General features: G+C 42.6%; 2 protein-coding genes across 4 annotated transcripts in view; both read right to left on the bottom strand.

The window, feature by feature from the left end:
* LOC120992210 (B-cell receptor CD22-like) overlaps positions 1-23,216 on the bottom strand; it is a 371,322-nt gene that overhangs the window by 228,972 nt on the left and 119,134 nt on the right. For 2 of the 3 annotated variants that reach the window (XM_040421049.1, XM_040421029.1), the window contains exon 1: positions 3,276-3,401. The exons of the other annotated variant lie outside the window; for it this stretch is intronic. The gene's annotated coding sequence lies outside the window, so the exon portion shown is untranslated. Of the gene's footprint in view, positions 1-3,275; positions 3,402-23,216 lie in introns of those variants that run through there. 3 annotated transcript variants of the gene reach the window in all.
* The window catches only part of LOC120992223 (B-cell receptor CD22-like), a 131,088-nt gene continuing 117,495 nt past the window's right edge, over positions 9,624-23,216 (bottom strand). Inside the window, exons 12-13 of the mRNA XM_040421061.1 lie at positions 20,520-20,594; positions 9,624-10,389 (exon numbers count right to left, since the gene is read on the bottom strand). Coding sequence (XP_040276995.1) covers positions 10,345-10,389; positions 20,520-20,594 — 120 coding nt within the window. The 3' untranslated portion in view covers positions 9,624-10,344. The remainder of the gene's footprint in view (positions 10,390-20,519; positions 20,595-23,216) is intronic.

Below are 23,216 nucleotides of genomic sequence, written 5' to 3'. Positions count from 1 at the left end.
TCAGGTGCATAAATATTGCGTTTGGTTTGGCTGTTAACCCTTGCTTTGTAACTGGAAAAAAAATTTTTAATTAAAAATCTGCCAAAAAAGTGAAATTTTGAAATTGGATCTCTATTTTCCATTAATTCTTGTAGAACACCTAAAGGGTTAACAAAGTTTGTAAAATCAGTTCTGAATACCTCGAGGGGTGTAGTTTATAGAATGGGGTCATTTTTGGGTGGTTTCTATTATGTAAGCCTCGCAAAGTGACTTCAGACCTGAACTGGTCCCTAAAAATTGGGTTTTTGAAAATTTCAGAAAAATTTCAAGATTTGCTTCTAAACTTCTAAGCTTTGTAACATCCCCAAAAAATAAAATAGCATTCCCAAAATGATCCAAACATGAAGTAGACATATGGGGAATGTAAAGTAATAACTATTTTTGGAGGTATTACCATGTATTTTAGAAGTAGAGAAATTGAAACTTGGAAATTTGCAATTTTTTACACATTTTTGGTAAATTTGGTATCTTTTTATAAATAAAAATGATTTTTATTTTACTTCATTTTACCAGTGTCATGAAGTACAATATGTGATGAAAAAACTATCTCATAATGGTCTGGATAAGTCAAAGCGTCTTAAAGTTATCAGCACTTAAAGGCACACTAGTCAGATTTGCAAAAAATGGCCAAGTTCTTAAGGTGAAATAGGGCTGAGTCCTTAAGGGGTTAAATTAAAATCTATCACACACTAAGTAGTTAAAATTAGGAAGTATTTTTGCCCCCAATGAGTCCCTCGATACAGTAGTCCTGTCTGCAGCAGGACAGCAGCCCTGATAAAGATGATCCCACTAACTGGAACCTTTCCTATAAGGTCCTACAATGTCCCTAACACAGGAGTGCTTGTAGTGGTTGATAGATGTGGGACGGCGGGCAACAATTCATGTCCCAGGGCTAGATGGGGTCAATTAGTCCTAAATTGTATAAAATGGCTTCATACACCACCTTTCACAAGGCCATGATAGACAAAATGTCTTACTAGCTCAACACAGTTCCCTAGTTCCCTCCACTATCACAAGTGGGGTTCATCGGGGGATGCTGGCGGCGCACACAATAACAATTAGTACCAATAGTTACAGAAAAAACATGTGTGACCTGATTGAATATGTAACACTAGATAGATCACAGCAACCCTTGTGCCAGGGGTGCAGACAGATGCAGTATCAACCCCTCAAAAAAGCAGCCATGCATACTCCCAGACATATATAAACGTTAAACCAGAGACGTTACCCTCGACTCCAATATAAGCCATCCAAAAATATGTCAATAGAGATGGCCTTGTGGTTCGCCCAGCGGTCGTTTCGTGGCGAACTTTGCGTGTTCGCGATTCGCCGAACATGCGAACATATGGAGAAATTTGCGCCTGCCATATTCTTTTACATTGTGAAGAACTTTGACCCATGACACATCCATCAGGTGGGACAGGACAGCCAATTGAGACGTTTCCGCACATGGACATACCCCTACCTTATAAATAAACCTGACCTGGCCGCCATTTTACATTCAGTCTTTTGCCAGTGTAGGGAGAGGTTGCCGTGTGGAGCAGGGACAGGCTGTTAGGGACACCAAACGCTAGCTAATAGGGCCACAAAAGTCCTTTTAAGCACTAGTATAGGTGTGCTATCAATAGGTGTGATACACAGAAAGGTGCGATATAATATACTTTTATAATGAGTCAAAAACACATAGATCTATATAGTGATCACCTGGAAGTCAGGGGCCTAGGGGCTAGGGGCTTACTAAGGCCATTTTTATATAGGGTAAGGTTCCGGACGGATCGCTCTTATCAGGGCGGGTGGTCTGTGGTTAGGCTATCAGGGCCAGAATAGCACCCCCTGTAGGGCAATATCAGGGACAGTTCTTTGCCCACCTGGTCCTTCAATACCACATCATCATCTAGCCCAGGGACAGATGTTTTTTGCTTTCCCTCCGGGATTCATCGATGTGCACTGGAACCCCCCGGATTGTGGTGGGACATATGGTTTCTGATTTGGTGCCGCCGAGCACTTGTTATTGCCGACCACATCTATGCTTTTTGCTTAACTTAAATAATTTTATTTATTTTCATTTTGAGGGATATCCTTTCTATTCACACGTCCGTAAAATGGGTCCGCATCCGTTCCGCAATTTTTCGGAACAGGTGCAGACCCATTCCGTTTCAATGGGTCGGGAATGTGCTGTCCGCATCCGCATTTGCGGATCTGCACTTCCGCATCCTTGCTTTTGTTTCCGCAAAAAATTAAAACATGTCCTATTCTTGTCCGCAATTGCAGACAAGATTAGGCATTTCATTATAGTGCCGGCGATGTGCGGTCCGCAAATTGCAGAATGCACATTGCCGGTGTCAGTGTTTTGCAGATCCGCAAAACACTGACGGACATGTGAATGGACCCTCATAGTAACATTATTAAAGGTTACGTTTTATCTTCATGTATATTCTAATGGATTGCCTTCCGTGTACAATGGGAGAATGGTCTCCAAATGAAATGAGCGCTAGGGGAGCTTTCCTGCACCCACCACCCATAGATGGTGAGAAGAATATTGCCTCTGAGGTGTGATTGGAGGCATAATCATGGACCAGGAGCTGAGCAGCAGCATCTGTCTACTCCTCCATGACCAGGACACTACCTCGTCAGTCAGTACTTTATAACTTACACTGCATCTTTTCCCACAAAACAATATATCAGTCTGCAAAACCGAATTTCTAACCAAAAACCAGAGCATAATTTCCAAGAGGCTGCAAGTCTCTGTCCGCACTGTGTGACCTGGATTCTTTTACAATCCCAAAGATGACAACGAAGCCTCTGGTCGAGGAGGTTACAGTATTAATGTTTTTGTGAACATTCAACATTTCTCAGAAATTTGTTCCTTATAAAATTACAAGAGAAAAAAAAATACAATTTCTTTTTTCATTTATCAAAATGTTACATTTATCCAATCCGCACTGTAGCGTCCTCTCCTCATTCATCACTTTATCATCATGTTGAGAAAAACTATAATAAAACACTTATCCGAACAATGATTCCCCTCACACATTAATGCTAATTACAGCCCAATGTCACATACAATGAATATAAAAAACGCAGCACGGACGGTATGATATCAGGGATTAGACTGTATTAGATTAGACATGGTTATAGATATGGAGGACACCGCGGGGTATGAGCTCTGCTTGTAGAACTGGTAGATAATGGGCAGATGATAGATCTATAGTTACAATTAATGAATAATTACTTACATGCCGAGTCCTCAAAGTACATGGAGATAAAACTCTACTGTCCACATCAGGCATCTGAGGAAGTAACTTATTTCCTGAAATGTGCAACTTCCTCTATCACCAGTGGTTTCATGATTGTTTAACAAACCTCGAAACTGAAGTCAAAGATACGTTGACCCAGTAGGAGAGGCACAATTAATTTTTTGCCTTGATTTGAAGGTAAAGTATTAGGATCTCCTCTGGGATCATGAGAAAACAATAAGGATACTTTCACACAAGTGAGTTTTCCATCCATTTGCCAACAGACATCATTCAGACCGAACCCTGACCCACTGATTTCCGAGGTATATTCACATGAACGTTATTTTTCACTTACAATTATTGCATTTTGAAAAAAATTGCGGCATGTTTATTGTCTGTTTTTTTCATGCAGCCCTTGCCCCATGGAAATGAAAGGGGCTATGTGAAATACTGAAGGCATCGGCAGTGACGGCATTCTGGTGGTGGCAACAGCATGTGTTGATTGGCGTGCTGTCTGGCTGACCCCGGGTGCCGATATATGCTGTCTGACTGTGCCACTAGCTCCTTGCTACGACCTCCCCCTGCTTCCAACTCGTCTCCTCCTCCTCTCTGTCTCCCCATCTGAACTTTCCCCCAGTTCTTCTTCTCTTCTAGCGGGCACCCACGTGACATCCACGGACACATCGTCATCATCAACCACTTCACTTGTATCTTATCTGACAACTCAGCAAAGGAAGCAGCAGCGGGTACAACATCATCATCATCACACAGTACGTCCATGTGTGTAATGCTGCCTGACTGAGACATATCCCTGTTATCTACATCCTCTGGCAATAATGGTTGCGCATCACTCATTCCTTCCAACTCCAACTGTAAATAACTCCTCTGACAGATCAAGTGAAGCGGCTGTGGTGCTAGTGTTGGTGGTGGCGGCAGGCGGGCGAGTGGTAACTTGAGAGGTGCCCGAAGCTAAGCTGGAGGAGGATGGTGCGTCAAGGTTCCGAGCGGAAGCTGTAGAAGATTGGGTGTCCTGTGTAAGCCAGTAAACTATGTCCTCAGAACTTTTTGAGTTCAGGATACGTGGCCTCTGAACACTGGGCGTTATTCTAAGGCCAAAGGGAATCACAGCACCACGAACACGACGACCCCTGCTGGGTGGCCTGCCTCTGCCTGTCATTTGTTTTTAAATTAGTTAAGTTGTACTATGCGTGCAAGCTACTGTGACACCAGATATGAGTGGCACTGTGCACTGGCAGAAGTTGGCAGAGTAAACGCTGTAGGCCTGTCACAGACGCTTGCAGACAACTAACTGCTATTCAATCTATTACAGTAAAAAAAAAAATTTTGGTGTATTATCTCTATCTGGTGATTATAATACAGGAGGAGCTGACTCTGGTGTATTATCTCTATCTGGTGACTATAATACAGGAGGAGCAGCCTCTGGTGTATTATCTCTATCTGGTGACTATAATACAGGAGGAGCTGACTCTGGTGTATTATCTCTATCTGGTGACTATAATACAGGAGGAGCAGACTCTGGTGTATTATCTCTATCTGGTGACTATAATACAGGAGGAGCAGACTCTGGTGTATTATCTCTATCTGGTGACTATAATACAGGAGGAGCAGACTCTGGTGTATTGTCTCTATCTGGTGACTATAATACAGGAGGAGCAGACTCTGGTGTATTATCTCTATCTGGTGACTATAATACAGGCTGCAACGTAACCCAAACTGACTCTAAATTGGTCTCGCTAACTTGTATTAAATTAGATTTTATGCTATCTTTCACATACAGGGACACCCCTCCCCCTTTCTTGCCTTCTCTGTCTTTCCTATATAGAGAGAACCCTGGTATTGTTATATCCCAGTCATTACTCCCATTGAACTATGGCTCAGTAACAGACACTAAATCTATCTTCTCAGATGCCATTATAGACTCAAGTTAATTGATCTTATTCCCTAAACTGCGAGCATTTGTAGACAAGACTCTGAGCTTGTCATTTCTTAACCAATCTGCTACTGACATCTTCTGGCATTGTTCCGGGGGGCAGTCAGACTGCTGGATTATCACTTTTTTGCCCCCCTTTCCTAGTTTAAATGCTCCTTAGCAAATACTTTGAACTGTTCACTGAGGACATTCGTTCCCTTGAGAGAAAGATGCTAACCATCTTTCTTGTACAGTTCTTTTCTATTCCAACGAGAGCTAACATGAGACACAAAGCCAAACCCTTGGTTCAGAGACCATTCACCAAGCCATACATTGAATTCCACGGCAAAACTGCAGAGAATTAAACAGTCGATGCAACCTCCCATATATCATTACCAAGTCTGTGAAAAGCTTCCTTCACCTTTCAAACCTCATTGCAAGCCAGATCATTTGTCCCAGGATGGACAATAACATCCACCTCCCTTTCCTGCTTTTCTTGCCTAACAATATTAAGGATACGTTGTCTGTCCCTGCTAGTGGTAGCACCAGGGAGACATCTCACAAAACCATTTTCCTCAAACTTTACACCTCTTATGATAGAATCGCCCACCAAAAGCTGCTTACTTTCAGTCCTCACCTTATCCTTTTTGTCTTTGGCTGCAGTCTTGCATACTTTAGGCATAGGAGATGATTGTTCCTCACCCACTGTGCCTGAGCCATCCTCCATGTTGCTCTTGCACTCTGAAAGTGCTGCAAATGAATTATGGAGCGCCACAGACTGTGGGACATTTCTAATATCCACAACTCTAAGGCAGATAATTTCTAGGAGGCCTCTGTGGCAGTGGCATTGCAACATTCACAGCCTGAGTTTGTTTAACAGTTAATTTACAAATCTCAGATTTCAAAAATGCCATTTCCTGCTGCATTATGGAGAGCTGTCTACAGATCAGACAGCATCCAAACCTCCAAAGAGTGGAACCTGAACTAAAAGCACAACAATTCCTGCACAGATCCAGGTCTGCCATTTTAAAGAGGGGAAAGATTTTAAACAAACCAATCTTACTTTTTTAGATTGTATCCACCTCCAGACTACCTCCTGAGTATCTCCTGAATAATGCCCCTATAATCCCCCCACTATTAATAATGCTCCCTATTATACAGCCTGCAGTAATAATCCCCATGAAAAGTCCCTAGTATTATTAATGCTTACGATGGTGCCTGAACCATTGTGCTCCAAGTATTAAAAATTCCTCCATAGTTCCTTCCAGTAATATACTCTATCCTCAGTATTAAAAATGTCCACAGTGTTTCTGTTATGGCCTAACAGGGACCTCTGTATTAAAAATGACCTCCAGTGCCCTCAGTAATGCACTTATAGTGTCCACAGTAATATCCTTATAGTCCTCCAATCTTAAAAATGTCCCTAAAGCTCTTATAGAGCTTACAGCATTAAAAATGCCCACAGTGCCCTTAGTAATGTCTTCTATAATGCCCAAAAAGGCAGTGGCGTAACTACCGGGGAAGCAGTTTATTTTCAAGTTCGTTAAATATCGATTCTTGTCTTAATGTTCAGGGCCCCTTCACAGCAGCAGCGGCTGACCAGGCCCCCTCTCTAATGTGGTCTTACTGTCTCCTAAAGTCTCCTGATGTGTCTGGGATTCGAACCCACAACCTCCAATGTCAGAGTGTATCAGAGGCAAAGCATTTACCCTCATGGCCATAAAGGCTGCATTACAACTGATTGAAAAAATATGAGACTTCTACTGTTATAGCTGGCTAAGTGTACATCTATACACATGACAGCTGCCCCAACACACCCAGCACTGCTATATCTCTATATGACAGCTGTGCCAGCACACTCAGCTCTGCTATATCTCTATATATGAGCAGCTGTCATGTGTATAGATGTACACTTAGCCAGCTATAACAGTAGAAGTCTCATATTTTTTCAGTCAGCAGCAAGGCATCTCTTATGGTCGTGTGGTTAGGTGCTTTGCCTCTGATACAGAAGGTCGTGGGTTTGAATCCCAGCAGAAACTTTTCTGAAATACAAGCATTGACTCCATATATGGACATACAGGGCGGGACACAGGAAGAGGCTGCATCGCATCGCTGACATGGAGGTAAGTAGAAGTGTTTATTATTATTTTTTTAATACCCGACTGTTACTGCCATTGGGGGAGCGGGGGCACTTGATACTGGCACATGGGGGGAGGGGGGTTGGCACCTGATACTGGCACCTGGGGGGGGTTGGCACCTGAAACTGGCACATGGGAGGGGAGAGGCACCTGATACTGGCACATGGGGGGGGAGGGGTTGGCACCTGATACTGGCACCTTGGGGGGAGGGGGGGTTGGCACCTGATACTGGCACATGGGGGGGGAGAGAGGCACCTGATACTGGCACATGGGCGGGAGAGAGGCACCTGATACTGGCACCTGGGGGGGGGGGTTTGCACCTGATACTGGCACCTGGGGGGGAGAAGCACCTGATACTGGCACATTGGGGGGAGAGGGGTTGGCACCTGATACTGGCACATGGGGGGGGAGAGAGGCACCTGATACTGGCACATGGGGGGGAGAGAGGCACCTGATACTGGCACCTGGGGGGGGGGGGTTGGCACCTGATACTGGCACCTGGGGGGGAAAGGCACCTGATACTGGCACATTGGGGGGGAGAGGGGTTGGCATCTGATACTGGCACATGGGGGGGAGGGAGAGAGGCACTTGATACTGGCACTTTTTTTGTGGGGGTGGAGATGGCACTATGATACTGGGACATGGGGGGGGAGAGGCACTTGATACTGGCATGTGGGGGGGGTTGGCACTTGATACTGCCACATGGGTGGGTTTGGCACTATGATACTGGCACATGGGGGGGAGAGAGGCACTTGATACTGGCACTTTTTTGGGGGGGAGATGGCACTATGATACTGGGACATGGGGGGGAAGAGAGAGGCACTTGATACTGGCACATGGGGGGGTTGGCACTATGATACTGGCACATGGCGGGTGGGAAGGAGAGAGGCACTTGATACTGGCACATTGGGGGGGATGGCACTATGATACTGGGACATGTGGGGGGGAGGAGAGAGGCACTTCATACTGGCACATGATGGGGGGGGCATCTATGGGGACACTTACTGGCACATTATTGGGGGGCATTATGGGCGACACTAGGCCGGCAGTCTATCAGAGGCAGGACACTGAGGGGCATCTACTGGGGCACTATATATGGGGCATTTTATACTGGTACATTATGGAGGGTACTAGCAGGAAGGGGGGAGAGGAGCACTATGGGGGAATTTACTGGGGGCACTATAAAGGGGTATTTTATACTGGGACACTATGGGGGCACTATGGGGACATTAGCTCAACTGGGGGCATTACAAGGGGGCATTTTTGCACTGTCACATTATAAGGAGAATTATTACTACTGGGGGGGCATTATGGTGGGCTTTATTACTCCCCCATGGTATGACCCCCTAGTAGCAGCACCAGCCTCTCCCTGCTCTGCTATCCCTCTGCCCCTTCTCCAAATCTTTATTATGAAATCTTTCTCATTAGGATAAAGCACAACATCAGCTCCGCCGAGCCCCCGGCCAAGTGTGGAAGTGGCGTCCGAGATCCCCAAGTTTTCATGTGAAATATGTTTATGTTATACACATATAGCCTACACTGTGCCAAAGGAGTGGGGTTTACACAGGAGGAGGGAGGTGCGAAGCGCGCTGGAGGGGCCCTTACAAATATTTGCTGTGGGGCCCAGTCACTTCTAGTTACACGCCTGCTCTTTTGAGTCCCCTTCCACACTTCTGTGGGTGGCACAGTCTACAGACCTCTTCCAGCATGCAGCATAAGATGCCTGTGCCCCGGAACAGGAGCTCATGTTAATGTCATTTCTTTGTGACTGCTTGAACCAGTCTACTGCCTCATAGGTTTCAGGTCTAATGGCATGTGGGCTATGAGAGTGAACGCTCCCTTGCCATACCACAGTATTCAACTGTAGCACTCTCCTAAGTATGGCAATACAATTAAATTCAGGAGGACATCTGGGGCTGTCTTCTGGTACCTGTCAATGTTTAAATCGCCAGATCATTATGCACCCTACCGGTGGCTGTGAGGAGGGCTTGGGTGGTCTCTGCACATCAATCTTCCCTGTAGGGTTTGTGTCCAGTCCTCACCTGCATCCATTAATACAACGTTTGAGTTGTGTCTAGTATTGCAGCTCTTCTCCCCTGAAATGATTGGAACAGATGCGTAATATCACTCACAACCTGTGGGAGATGACGCTGTCAGTGGTAAAATGCAGCAACTTTTTAAAATTCTAGACAACTTTTATTTGTACAGGAACTACAGGAATATGTCATCAAATCTACAGGGACATAAGTAAATCAAATTTTCCATCTCACATGCAAAAGAGGAGGACTATGGAAAACATTTAAATCGGACTCCTACTTATACAAAATCTCAAAGTACAAAAACAAATTGTCAGCACTACAAAGGAACCATCTGAGCATTGAAGGCCGATAGAATAAAATTTTATATTTAATAGTTAACCACATTATTTTAGGTCCAACATTCCAAACTGATTTGTTTTCAGCTCAAGTTTTGTGATTCACAGCTGATCCCTTAAGCAATAACATTTTGTCTCCCTGCAGCCACCACTAGGGGGAGCTTGGGAGCTCACTGCATGCTGTGGTTATATTAAGTGCCAGATATAAAAAGTGTGTAGTCATTTCTTTGGCTCTTCTCCTGGTGGATGATCATATAAGTTCATGTGAGGCATGTGAAGCTCTGTGTCAGAAAAAGTATCTGCTAAACAGCTGTAGAGAAGTATTAGAAATATTAAATGGAATGAGTCTTTAGGGGAAGGGTGATTTGGCTCCACTTGGCATGCTCAACAGTACCGGTTTGGCATTCCTCTTTGGAAATCCAGCTGTTGCCGTAAAAGAAGCAAAGTCTGTTGTGTTATTCATTTTCCCTATAAGACATTGGGTGGTTAAACTTAATTCAGCCCTTTTGCGGTACATCCCATGTTTCATCTATGACTCCAAACATCCGTGGTTTGTTGAGGGATCTATCAGTGATGTTCGTCTTCTATTATCTTGAAGTAAATGATGGGAAGGTTCTTAGATTTTTCTCATATTAGGTTCCCATAGTCAGGGTAGCTACATGTATTGTTCGGCTGCAAAGTAATAGAAGATATAATAAGTGATATACTGTAGACTATCCATAAACTATGACATTACAGACAATATACTATAGTGTAATGAATAATAGAAACATAAAAGATTGACAGCAGAAAAGGAGCACACGATCCATCTAGTCTGCCCTTATATTATCTCTTAATTAAATTCACTTTTTGTATATTTCCCAACCAAAGCAGAGCTCCAATTAAATTGAGTAGGACCTGAGCTGCAGTAACCGAGAGCCGTCACTACACTTTGAACGAACCTGTGCTTCCCGTCCTATTCAAAGTTCTACTTTCGGCGCAAGAGGCCACAGAGTACAGTTGTTCAGTAGAGTGATGGGTGTCATACCCTCACCAATTGGATATCAATTACCAATCCTGAGGAAAGGTCATCTAATAACCGGAACCTGGAAAACCCCTTTAAATCTTTCATGATACAATATGGTTTATACTTTAGGCACTCCACCATTTTTGTTGTCTGCCCTTCCATTTTGATCTATAATATCTTTTTGTATGTGAGGTCTCCAGAACTGGACACAGTGGGGCAGATTTACTACTAAAAACTTTGTGTACATGTTTTGCACCACATTTTGGGGGAAATAATTCCCTGCACTGTCGGAAGATGCTCTTATTTTATGACTCATCATAAATTAGGCACATCCTCCCGGTGTCCATCATCCTACAATAAAAAAAAATCTATGACGGCTCATGGCTTGTGTAGATTCCAGTCATCATTTATGCAAAACAATTCTTGTGTAAAAGAAGATAACTGTGCTATTGGTGATGGCATCCATCCACACCCCTCCCCACCACACCCTTGCTCTACTGGGAATTCTGAGATCTGGGAATAAGACTTGACAAGTCTTAGCTGCATAAAAAGTTTAGTAGAGTAAAAGGCAGTACCATAGGCCATGAAGGAATGAGAGAGATCCCATAAAAAGTTTAGTAAACTAAGCAGCAGTCACCTAGGCTGTTAGCAAATGAGTGAGCTCCCCATTCACCAGTTCCCAACATGGCATCTAGCCGACGTCCATATGATACAAAGAGAGCTGGTAGTCAGACCACAACCATATTAAATGTTATAGTTTTCGTTATGTTTTAATACTTTTAAAGGGCTTCTGTCACCCCATTAAACCGTTTTTTTTTCTTCTTTACTAATCATCCCTACACTGCGATCTCTCCATACATAAGCTAATTAATGATTTTCATTCAGTAGAATTTGCTAAAAATCGATTTTTATAATATGCTAATTACCTTGCTATCAGCAAGTAGGGCGGCTACTTGCTGGTAGCAGCCGCATCCTCCGATGGTAATGACGCCCCCTCCGCTTGTTGATTGACAGGGCCAGGGAAGGGAATCGTTCTCTGCTGGCCCTGCCTGTTTTCATTCAATATCTGGCGCCTGTGCCGCGGCCGTACCTATCTTCAATCTGCGCAGGCGCACTGAGAGGCGGCCACTCACTCGGCCGCTCGCTCCTCAATGCGCCTGCGCCGGGTGTAGATGTGACGTCATCGGCGCAGGCGCATTGAGGATGGAGCGGCCGAGTGAGTGGCCGCCTCTCAGTGCGCCTGCGCAGATTGAAGATCGGTACGGCCGTGGCGCAGGCGCCAGATATTGAATGAAAACAGGCAGGGCCAGCAGAGAAAGATTCCGTTCCCTGGCCCTGTCAATCAACAAGCGGAGGGGGCGTCATTACCATCGGAGGATGCGGCTGCTACCAGCAAGTAGCCGCACTACTTGCTGGTAGCAAGGTAATTAGCATATTATAAAAATCGATTTTTAGCAAATTCTACTGAACGAAAATCATTAATTAGCTTATGTAGGGGAGGGTGCCTGGTTCATAGGAAAAGTTCAGAAATTGATGGAAACACCACTGAAATGGATCAGGAACTGTAGTACCGGCATGTGCCGAGCATCGAGATGCTCGAGCCGAATTGGTATTCGGCTGAGCATGCTCGATCAACACTAATCACAATATTCTAACATCCATAACTTTTTTTAATATTTGTGTAAACGGCAATTTACTCATATATTTGTTTTTAATACACTTCATTGCCAATTATATTTTATTTAATTTTAGCACTTTAACCCTTTCCTGAAGCAGCGATTTTTCATTTTTGGGTTTTCATTTTTCACTCCTTGCCTTTCCAAAGCCATAATTTTTTTTTATTTTTCCAGTCGCATAGCTGCACATGGAGTTGTTTTTTGCAGAGCAAATTGTACTTTTTGGAGGCACCATTTATTATTGCATAGGATGCTGGAAACAAAATCCAAATTGGCTGGAATTGGGAAAAAAAGGTTTTTCACCATAGTTTTGTTTTTACTGAGTTTCTTATGCATTAAAATTGACTTGTGCTCTTCATTCTCCAGGTCCGTATGATTATAGCAATACCACACGTGGCTCCAGATGGCAACCAAAATGGTCGCAAATGTGATTAAGAATTGCAATATGGCAACAAGACTTTGTAGTCTTGTCACCATTTGCGCCTAGACCCTCCGCTGTTCTGCCTCTTTAAGAAGAAAGGGCTTTCATCCAGCAGACACACGCGAGTTGAACCGACATGGCACGCTCTGCTCTCAGCGCGCACCATGTTCTCCTCAGCAGCACAGGGGAGAAAGAGGCAGTCCCTCCCCCATGTGCCGCCACTGCCACCAACGGACTGATAGCAGGGAGAGGCTGTGGCCACTGCACAACCAATGAATATAGTTTATGCCTAAATAAAAAACGCAAGCTGTGGGTGCCAACAATATATCATACCCGGCACCCAGCCTTTATGACTGCGCTCTGCGATCCGCGGCAATTAACCTCTCAGGTGCTGCGCCTGAGGGGTCAATTGCGGCGGATCGCAGGGCGCAGTCATAGAGGCCAGGTATGGGATATGGTCGGCACCAAGGCATAAACTATATTCACTTAAATTAATGTGTTAATTATATTCATTGGTGGCGCAGTGAGCCTCCAACACCTCCAGTATTATACCTATTATAGTCATTGGTGGCACAGTGGCCACAGGTGCCAACCCCCCCCCCATGTTATATTCATTGGTGCAGTGGCCACAGGGTCCCCTCCTCCTCATTGGTGGTGCAGTGCCAGCTTCTGATCGGCGCCCCAGCAGTGTAGTGGCGGAGCTCCAATCAGCTAGCATGGCAGCCAGGACGCTACTGAAGCCCTGGCTGCCAAGGTAAGCTCCCTGCTGCTGTATATACTATGCACAGGGCAGCAGGGAGAGTGTGAGGTCCTATTCACCCTAACAGAGCTCTATTAGGGTGAATAGGACAAGAGGTCCCAGGTTCTAGCCCGTAAGGGGGCTATTAGTTATCAAATAAAAATAAAAAATAAAACACCAAAATATGAAAAGTTTAAATCGCCCCCTTTCCCAATTTTATATATAAACAATAAAAAAATAACATCACAAATCGCCACGCCCGAAAGTGCGAACTATTCAAATATTTAAAAATATCTATGCGGTGAACGCCGTAACAGAAAAAAATTAAAAAGTGTGCAATTTGCCATTTTTTTGTCACCTTGTCCCCCAGAAAAAGGAAAGGACTGTTCTATTATGGTCCAGATGTTCCATAAAATGCGGAATGCATGTGGCTTTTTTGGTGTTTTTTATTTTTTTTGCGTGGTATTAAATGGTATCAAGTATCGAAATCAAATCAAAATTTTGGTATCGTTACAACTCTAATTATATGTATTTTAAATTTGGTGACTAAAAATTTTATTTGGCTCCTAAATTTTTCAGGTTAGGAGCCAATGGCTCCAATATTTTTTTTAGTCTGGAGCGCTGCCACACTTATATAGTTTTTCTTGCATTTTAATACTGAAAAAAATAAAAACTTTAGGAAAAAATATTTTTTTCTTCTTGTCGTCATATTCTGATCCCCATAATGTTTAATGTTATGTCTACAGAGATGTGTGAGGACTAATTTTTTTACAGGGTAATCTGCAGTTTTCGATAATACAATTTTGGAGTATGACTTTTTGATCTCTTTTTATTCCATTTTTTGAGGTGGAAAAGTGATGAAAAAAAACTGTCTGGTCATGCTGGGAGTTGCAGTTCTCTCCTCTTTAATAAAAATAAATAAATAAATCATGCACCTGACAGTTTTCACCTGACGGGTTCCACTGCATGACATCCATCTGAAGCAGCCAGTTAACGTATATGTCATGTGTTAACCCCTTAAAATCCCTTTCTGTGCATGTACGTCACAGCTGGACGTGACTTAACCTGTTTAGGACATAGGGCATACAGGTACGGCCTGATGTCCCGGTACTTAAGGACACAGGGCGTACCTGTACGTCTTATGTATTTCCGATCACCGCTGCGCAGCGGGCGGTGATCGGAACGGGGTGCCTGCTCAAATCATTGAGCAGGCACCCGGGGTCAATGCATCGGGGGGTTCCGTGACCCCCCCCGTGTCGGCAATCGATTCAGACCTGCGGTTTGCGGCTTTTACATGTTGCAGCGAGCTGCGGTGCCATCGGGTCCCCGTGGGGCTGTAGGGGGGACCCGATGGCATGGAAGGCAGCGCGATGCCTTCCTGAGGCATCAGCGCTGCCTTCCTGTGATGAGCCTGTGAGATCCATTACTCATACAGCCAATGCATTCCAATACAGAAGTATTGGAATGCATTGTAAAGGATTAGACCCCCAAAAGTTGAAGTCCCAAAGTGGGACAAAAAATTTAGTGAAAAAAAGTAGAAAAAATAAAGTTTTCCCCCCCAAAAATTAAAAGTTTCAAGTAAAAAAAAACGTAAATTTTCCCCAAATAAAGTTAAAAAAAATTGGTAAAAAATAGGGGGTGGAAAAAGTAGACATATTGGGTGTCACCGCATCCGTATCGACCGGCTCTATAAACATATCACATGACATAACCCCTTAGATGTACACCATAAAAAATAAAGAATAAAAACTGTGCTAAATAAACAATTTTTTTGTCTCCTTACATCACAAAAAGTACAACAGCAAGCGATCAAAAAGGCGTATGCCCACCAAAATAGTACCAATCTAACCGTCACCTCATCCCGCAAAAAATTAGCCCCTACCTGAGACAATTGCCCAAAAAATAAAAAAAACTATGGCTCAGAATATGAAGACACTAAAACATAATTTTTTTTGTTTTTAAAAAGCTGTTATTGTGTAAAACTTACATAAATAAAAAAAGTATACATATTAGGTATCGCTGCGTCCGTATCGACCGGCTCTATAAAAATATCACAAGACCTAACCCCTCAAATGAACACCGTAAAAAAAAAAAAAAACTGTGCTAAATAAAACATTTTTTTGTCACCTTACATCACAAAAAGTGTAATAGCAAGCGATCAAAAAGTCATATGTACCCCAAAATAGTACCAATCAAACCGACATCTCATCCTGCTAAAAATGAGACCTTACCTAAGATAATCGCCCAAAAACTGAAAAACTATGGCTCTCAGAATATAGAGACACTGAAACATGATTTAATTTTTTTTTCAAAAATTATATTATTGTGTAAAACTTACATTAAAAAAAGTATACATATTAGGTATCGCCGCATCCGTAATAACCTGATCTATAAAAATATCACATGACCTAACCCCTCAGGTGAATACCTTAAAAAAATCAAAATAAAAACTGTGTAAAAAAAGCAATTTTTTGTCACCTTACATTACAAAAAGTGTAATAGCAAGCGATCAAAAAGTCACATGCACCCCAAAATAGTGCCAATCAAACCGTCATCTCATCCCGCAAAAATCATACCCTACCCAAGGTAATCGCCCAAAAACTAAAAAAAACTATGGCTCTCAGACTATCACGACCGGCGTGCCGATCACATACGTGACTCAAAGGGAGTGAAAATAAAGGCCCTGTCCAAGGGAGAGGGAAAGATGGTGACCCCTAACTCACCTTGAGGCTGGCACCTGACTGCCCTGACGTCCCTAGACGGGTTTCTCACCCGTACGCCGATCACGTGCCCTGGCTTTCCCTAAGATGAGCCCTACGTAGTGAATAGGGCGGTGGGAACACTAGTCCGCATCACTAACACTAAAGGGAAACACTAGGGAGAGGACAGACATTACTGACAAAACATATAGTCCCAGGTGGGCGACAACAAACAACCAACAGGGATCCGGTGGGTAATGCTCTGGTACGACAACCAGGGATAACAGCAACTCAGCTCCAGTGGGTCAGTATAGAAGTCCAGGCAGGAAGCTCTATATCTGGCAACCAGAGAAGTGGGAGAGGGGAATATAAAGGAGGTTAGGAGTGCTGAACAAGAAACAGCTGAGAAGATGAAGCTACGGATCTCTGAGTGAGACAAAAAGGATTGCAAGGCAAACCCAGAAAGCTACCATTAAGTAACAGCGCTATTTTTAGACATAGAGCGCGCAGCCACCCGCTGCGACTTCCTGACCCTGGGTATAAAGGAGTCAGACATGGCTCTTGACACCCTCGTGACACAGACTATGGAAACACTAAAACATGATTTTTTTTGTTTAAAAAATAAAATCATTGTGTACAACTTACATAAATAAAAAAGTATACATATTAGGTATCGCCGCATCCGTCACAACCAGGTCTATAAAAATACCACATGATCTAACCTGTCAGATAAATGTTGTAAATAACAAAAAATAAAAACTGTGCCAAAACAGCTATTTCTTGTTACCTTGCCTCACAAAAAGTGTAATATAGAGAAACCAAAAATCATACGTACCCTAAAATAGTACCAATAAAACAACCACCCTATCCCGTAGTTTCTAAAATGGGGTTACTTCTTTGTAGTTTCTACTCTAGGGGTGCATCAGGGGGGCTTCAAATGGGACATGGTGTAAAAAAAACAGTCCAGCAAAATCTGGCTTCCAAAAACCGTATGGCATTCCTTTCCTTCTGCGCCCTGCCATGTGTCCGTACAGCGGCCACATATGGGGTGTTTCTGTAAACTACAGAATAAGAGCCATAAATATAGAGTTTTTTTGGCTGTTAACCCTTGCTTTGTAACTGAAAAAAATTATTAAAATGGAAAATCTGCCAAGAAAGTTAAATTTTTTAATTTTATCTCTATTTTCCATTAATTCTTGTGAAACACCTAGAGGGTTAACAAAGTTTGTAAAATCCGTTTTGAATACCTTGAGGGGTGTGGTTTCTAGAATGGGGTCATTTTTGGGTGGTTTCTATGACTTCAGACCTGGACTGGTCCTTGAAAAGTGGCTTTTTGAAAATTTCGGAAAAATTTTAAGATTTGCTTCTAAACTTCTAAGCCTTGAAGCATCCCCAAAAAATCAAATGTCATTCCCAAAATGATCCAAACATGAAGTAGACATATGGGGAATGTAAAGTAATAACTATTTTTGTAGGTATTACTATGTATTATAGAAGTAGAGAAATTGAAACCTGGAAATTTGCAAATTTTTAAAAAATTTTGGCAAATTTGGTATTTTTTTTATAAATAATAATGAATTTTTTTGACTCCATTTTACCAGTGTCATGAAGTACAATATGTGATGAAAAAACAATCTCAGAATGGCCTGGATAAGTCAAAGAGTTTTAAAGTTATCACCACATAAAGTGACACTGTTCAGATTTGCAAAAAATGGCCTGGTCCTTAAGGTGAAAATGAGCCCGGTCCCTAAGTGTTTAAGGACCAGTGAGGTAATGTACGACAGGCTGATCAGGCGGGTGCAGAAGCTGTGCCCGCCTGATCAGCGGCACGGACCCGGCAGTCACTGTGTGAAGACACCGTGACCGGCGTATTAACCCCTTGCATTCCACAGTCAAAGCTGACCGTGGCATGCAGAGGGTTTGCGGAGGGTACTGGTGCAGTGGCGGGGATCTGATGGCAGAGAGGGCATCCCGATGCCTTCCATAGGCATCGGGGCTTGCCCCCTACGGAAGCCTGTGATATCCAGCCCTTAGGCTGGGTCTCACAGGCAGGCTGTCAGCATAAAAGTTCACAGCCAATGCATTACAATGCAGGTTGTATTGTAATGCATTGCAGAGGGGATCAGACCCCAGAAGTTGAATTCATATAGTTGGACAATAATAAAAAGTTAAAAAAAAGTTAAAAAAAATAATCCAAAATAAAACACATAAAAATCTGAAAAAAAAGAAAAACAGACATATTGGGTATTTCCACACCTGTAAAAACCGGCTCTATAAAAATATCATGTCCTCTCATCTGAACAACATAGAAAAAATAAAATAAAAACAATCATTTTTTTGTCACCTTACATCACAAAAAGTCCAACACCAAGCGATTAAAAAGGCATATGCCCCACAAAATAGTACCCTTTAAACCGTCATCTCATCCTGCAAAAAATTAGACCCTACATAAAACATTGGGCAAAAAACTATGGCTCTCAGAATATGGAGACGGTAAAATATGATTTTTTTGTTTTAAAAATGCTGTTATTTTGTAAAACTTAAATTAAAAAAAAGTATACATATTAGGTATTGCTGCGTCCATAAGAACCTGCTGTATATAAATATCACATGAACTAACCCCTCAGGTGAACACCGTGAATACCAAATGTAATACCAAGTGATCGAAAAGTCATATTAACCCTAAAATAGTAACAATCAAACCGTCTTCTCATCCCGCAAAAAATGAGTCCCTACATAAGACAATCGCCTAAAAATAAAAAATAAAACTATGGCTCTCAGAATATGGAGACACTAAAACATGATTCTAACGTTCCAAAAAAATAAAATGTAATTTACAAAATGATCCAAACATGAAGTAGACATATGGGAACTGTAAAGTAATAACTATTTTAGGAGGTATCACTATCTGTTTTAAAAGCAGAGAAATATAAATTTTTAAAATTGCGAATTTTTCCAGATTTTTGGTAAATTTGGTATTTTTTATAAATAAAAATAAAATATTGTGACTCAAATTTACCACTATCATGATGTATAATATGCAACAATAAAACAATCTCAGAATGGCTTTGATAAGTAAAAGCGTTTTAAAGTTATCACCACATAAACACATGTCAGATTTGCAAAAAATGGCCTGGTCCTTAAGGTGAAAAATGGCAGGGTCCTGAAGAGGTTAAATGTAGGACAAAAACATGATGTGAACTCCGTCTTATACGTTTCAGTTATAATGACTCTCACAAGAGAGGAACATCTAATAGACTGGGCAGTTTCCATCAAAACAGACATTTTCTGTATCCGACTGTCGCTACAAACCGTTGTCTGGTTTATATTTGTATACATTTGAGTGGACAAGGGAATTCAGCATTCTGTAATCTATTACAGTTCCACATGGTAGTATCGCCGCTTTCCCAGAATCCTTGCTGTGGCACTATTTAGGAATGGGGAGAGGGATTTATCTTGGTAGATTTAGTATTCTGTAGTCTATTAAAGATCCACATGGTTGTAACCAAATCTATTTTGTACTAAATTTATTTTGTAGTATTACTAACTAGGAGCCACACTCCCCGTGTAGAAAAATGCTATCACACAAAACCCAATGCCCTCACCCTACACTTCCTGTAGACACAATGAACTACTTTTCTAGTTTGTTTTTCCAGGGTCTGCAATTGTGATATCTGATGAAACCAAAACAATAGGAAAGACACATAAGGAGATTGTTGGTTGTTCTTTTTTGGTATATTTGGATTCTGGCTCCAGTCCTCCTCTAAGGATTACTATGCAACTCACAACACAACCACTGGGTGGCCACACATAGGAGCATGTAGGGTAAACATCTTGTGATACAATATCACAAAATGTGTTGTTTTGAAAAGTGTGTTATCTCGTGACAAATATCAGAACATGTTCATCTAAAAGGCAATTTTATACAGGACACATTTATTTTTCCCAGCTCTTCCAACGTTGTCAGGCATGCATGTGTTTCCAGTGGGGAGAGAGTAATAAGTTGCCAGCAGACTTTCCTGGCAGTAACTTATTTTCTCTAGGGACAGAGGAGTGGGCATGTTGAACTTGCACAATAACAGATCCTTCTTTTCCTGACTTCGACTATGGAGAGAGTCACCACCATGCACTTTGAAAAATTTCCCAGTTCCACTCAAATCAACTGGTTTGGAGGAATTATATTGAATGCATTTAGGCAACTTAAGGAATCGATCTTTTAAAAATGTTATTTATAGCCATCATGTAACATTATTACAGGTACCTTTAATTCTTCGTAAGCATTGTCCATGTCTTTTTTCCCCAAGTCAGTGTATGTGCCATCTGCGCATGTTTCAGTCTAAATAAAAAAAATTAAAAAATAAATAAATTACAGCAGTTAGGTCCTATGTGTATGTACAGTACAAACCACTTGGTCCTCGGCCCCCACAACAACATTACCACTGTGAGGAGTTTCAAAGGAGAAGTGATTATATACACACTGAGCATATTCACACACTCACACCCACCTGAGTGTATATATACTGTATATATATATATATATATATATATATATATATACATACACACACTACACATACAGTCTTTTGTTACTCTGCAACCTGACCCCATCTTTAAATCCCTTTGGCATTTTTTACCTTTGTTGTCTAGATTAGACATATGATACTACCTAAAGGCATCTTCCTGTATACTGTATATTATAGTGTGTCCACTGATTAACTGTAATCTGCACATCACAGGGAAACATGTTAGGACTGGAACCTAGCAGCATGGACAGCAGATTATAATAATAATATTTATTTAAGCAGCACCACTATATTCCGCAGCACTTTACAAATTCAGAGGGTTTATGTACAAAACAAAAAACATCACAAGGTAACTAGCTAATAAACAAACTGAAACACTAGGAGCAGGGGCGGACTGGAAATTTAAAGTGGCCCTGGAAAAAAAGCTAAAAGTGGCCTCATGTTGTAGGAGAGTCCAAATTGACAGTAGGTGGGACAACAGAAGTAGGCGGGCCAGCAATACCACTGTGCAGGATAAAATTCCACCCCAGCAGAACCAAATACCACAGTGCAGTACAAAATACTGCCTCTGGGAAACCAAATACCACAGTGCAGCACAAAATACTGCCGCTCGCCCCATAGTACTAAGCTGTATCATCGTCTTGAGGATGGCATATAACTTAATTCAAGAGGGCACCTGCGGCCACTGGCCAGGCACATAAATACCTGATGCTCCTATATTATGTACCTTGATGATGGCCAAAAGGAAGGATTAAGTGGCCCCCTGGGCATCAGACCACCAGTAAATTTCCCTGTAAGGTCTATGGACAATCCACTAACTACTAAGAGTGAGGCCCCTGCTCTAAAGAGCTTGCACTCTATGAGGAAATGGGGGTGACACAAAAGGTAGTTGATTGTGATATGTAGTAATCAAGCCATTAAAGCAGTTGTGTAGGCCGATCTGCTTCGGGTGTGGGAGCGTTAGAAGATTAAGTTCAGGTTCAAGGAGTTGGTGAGGGTTAATTGGGGAACAGTCATTTTAGGAAGCTTGATAAGCCTGCCTGAAAAGACGTGTTTTTAAAGCACATTTGAATGTAGGAAAGTTGGGAGTTGATCTGATATTCTGGGGTAGAGCATTCCAGAGAGTAGGTGCAGCTCAAGAAAAGTCTTGAAGACAGGAGTGAGAGGTACAAATTCTGGTGGCATGAGTAGGGTAGTAGACGGAAATGAGGGAGGAGATGTATGGACATGCAGCACTGAAGTTTCAGCTGTATTCTGTGGTGGATGGGCAACCAGTGAAGTGACTGGCACAGGCTGGTAGCATCAGTATAGTGAGTGGATAGATGAGCCTGGCTGCAGCATTTAGGACAGACTGAAGGGGGGAGAGGTTAGTGAGAGAATGACTGATTAGTAATGAGTTGCAGGTAGTCAAGACATGATTGAATCAAGGCAACAAGAGTTTTGACCATTTCCACTGTAAGAAAAGGGCAGACTCTGGAGATATTTTTGAGCTAGACGACAAGAGCGAGCAAGTGATTGGTAGAGATGACTGAATCGAGGTTAACTAAGTGAAATTCTATCCGACTTTCAGGAAAAATTTGATTGGTCCCAAAGTCGAATTTCCCCTCGCTTTGTGGTAACAAATCATATTTTTTCTAAAATTGCTGCTGCACATGTTAGAATGAGGAAGTAAGAAGCCTGGGAACGAAGGATCACCAACAATGCCATGCAGATCGCCAGTCAGCAGCTAGTCAGCCCCTGTGATGTCACAGCCCTATAAAAAGCCTCATCCTGTGAACTTAGTGCAGAGAGAGATGTGACAGGCACTAGGGACAGTGATCAGGAAAAACTTTATTTTCCAAAAATAACTATCGAGCAGTTCAGGGATAGTGATGAGCGGCATAAGCAATATTTGTTTTTGCAATATTTCCCAAATTTTTAGCTTAAAGGGACACTGACAGGCCCAATTAGCATATTTAGGCATATATATGTCAGTACAGGTCTTATAAAGTCTATTAAAATCATCTAAGTATCCCCCCTGTCCACCTTATAAATACCGAAATATTAAGTTTTATAACCTGCTTGTCCGGTCACAAATCTGCCCAAGGGGCGGCGTTCCATCTGAAAATGCGCCCAGCCAGCCGCTCCCAACTGCCGTCTGAAGCCCCGCCCAGCTCATCAATATTCACTTCGCTGGGCGGCGGCTACAACTCTCCCGACTCAAGTGCCCGGCGCATGCGCATAAAGCAGGGGCTGCAGCGCTCTGTACGCAGGCGCGATGTGACCCCGGCCGGGCGCATGCGCTGAAGATTGGACGGAGGACGTGCCCAGAGGATCGAATGGGCTGTGCGCAGAATCTTGAGTCGGAAGAGTTGTAGCCGCCGCCCAGCGAAGTGAATATTGATGAGCTGGGCGGGGCTGCAGACGGCAGTTGGGCGCATTTTCAGATGAAACGC

Source organism: Bufo bufo, chromosome 1, assembly GCF_905171765.1.
Source record: "Bufo bufo chromosome 1, aBufBuf1.1, whole genome shotgun sequence".
NCBI lineage: Eukaryota > Metazoa > Chordata > Amphibia > Anura > Bufonidae > Bufo > Bufo bufo.
Note: the sequence above shows the minus strand (reverse complement) of the source record. Positions and strands in the feature narration are given on the sequence as shown.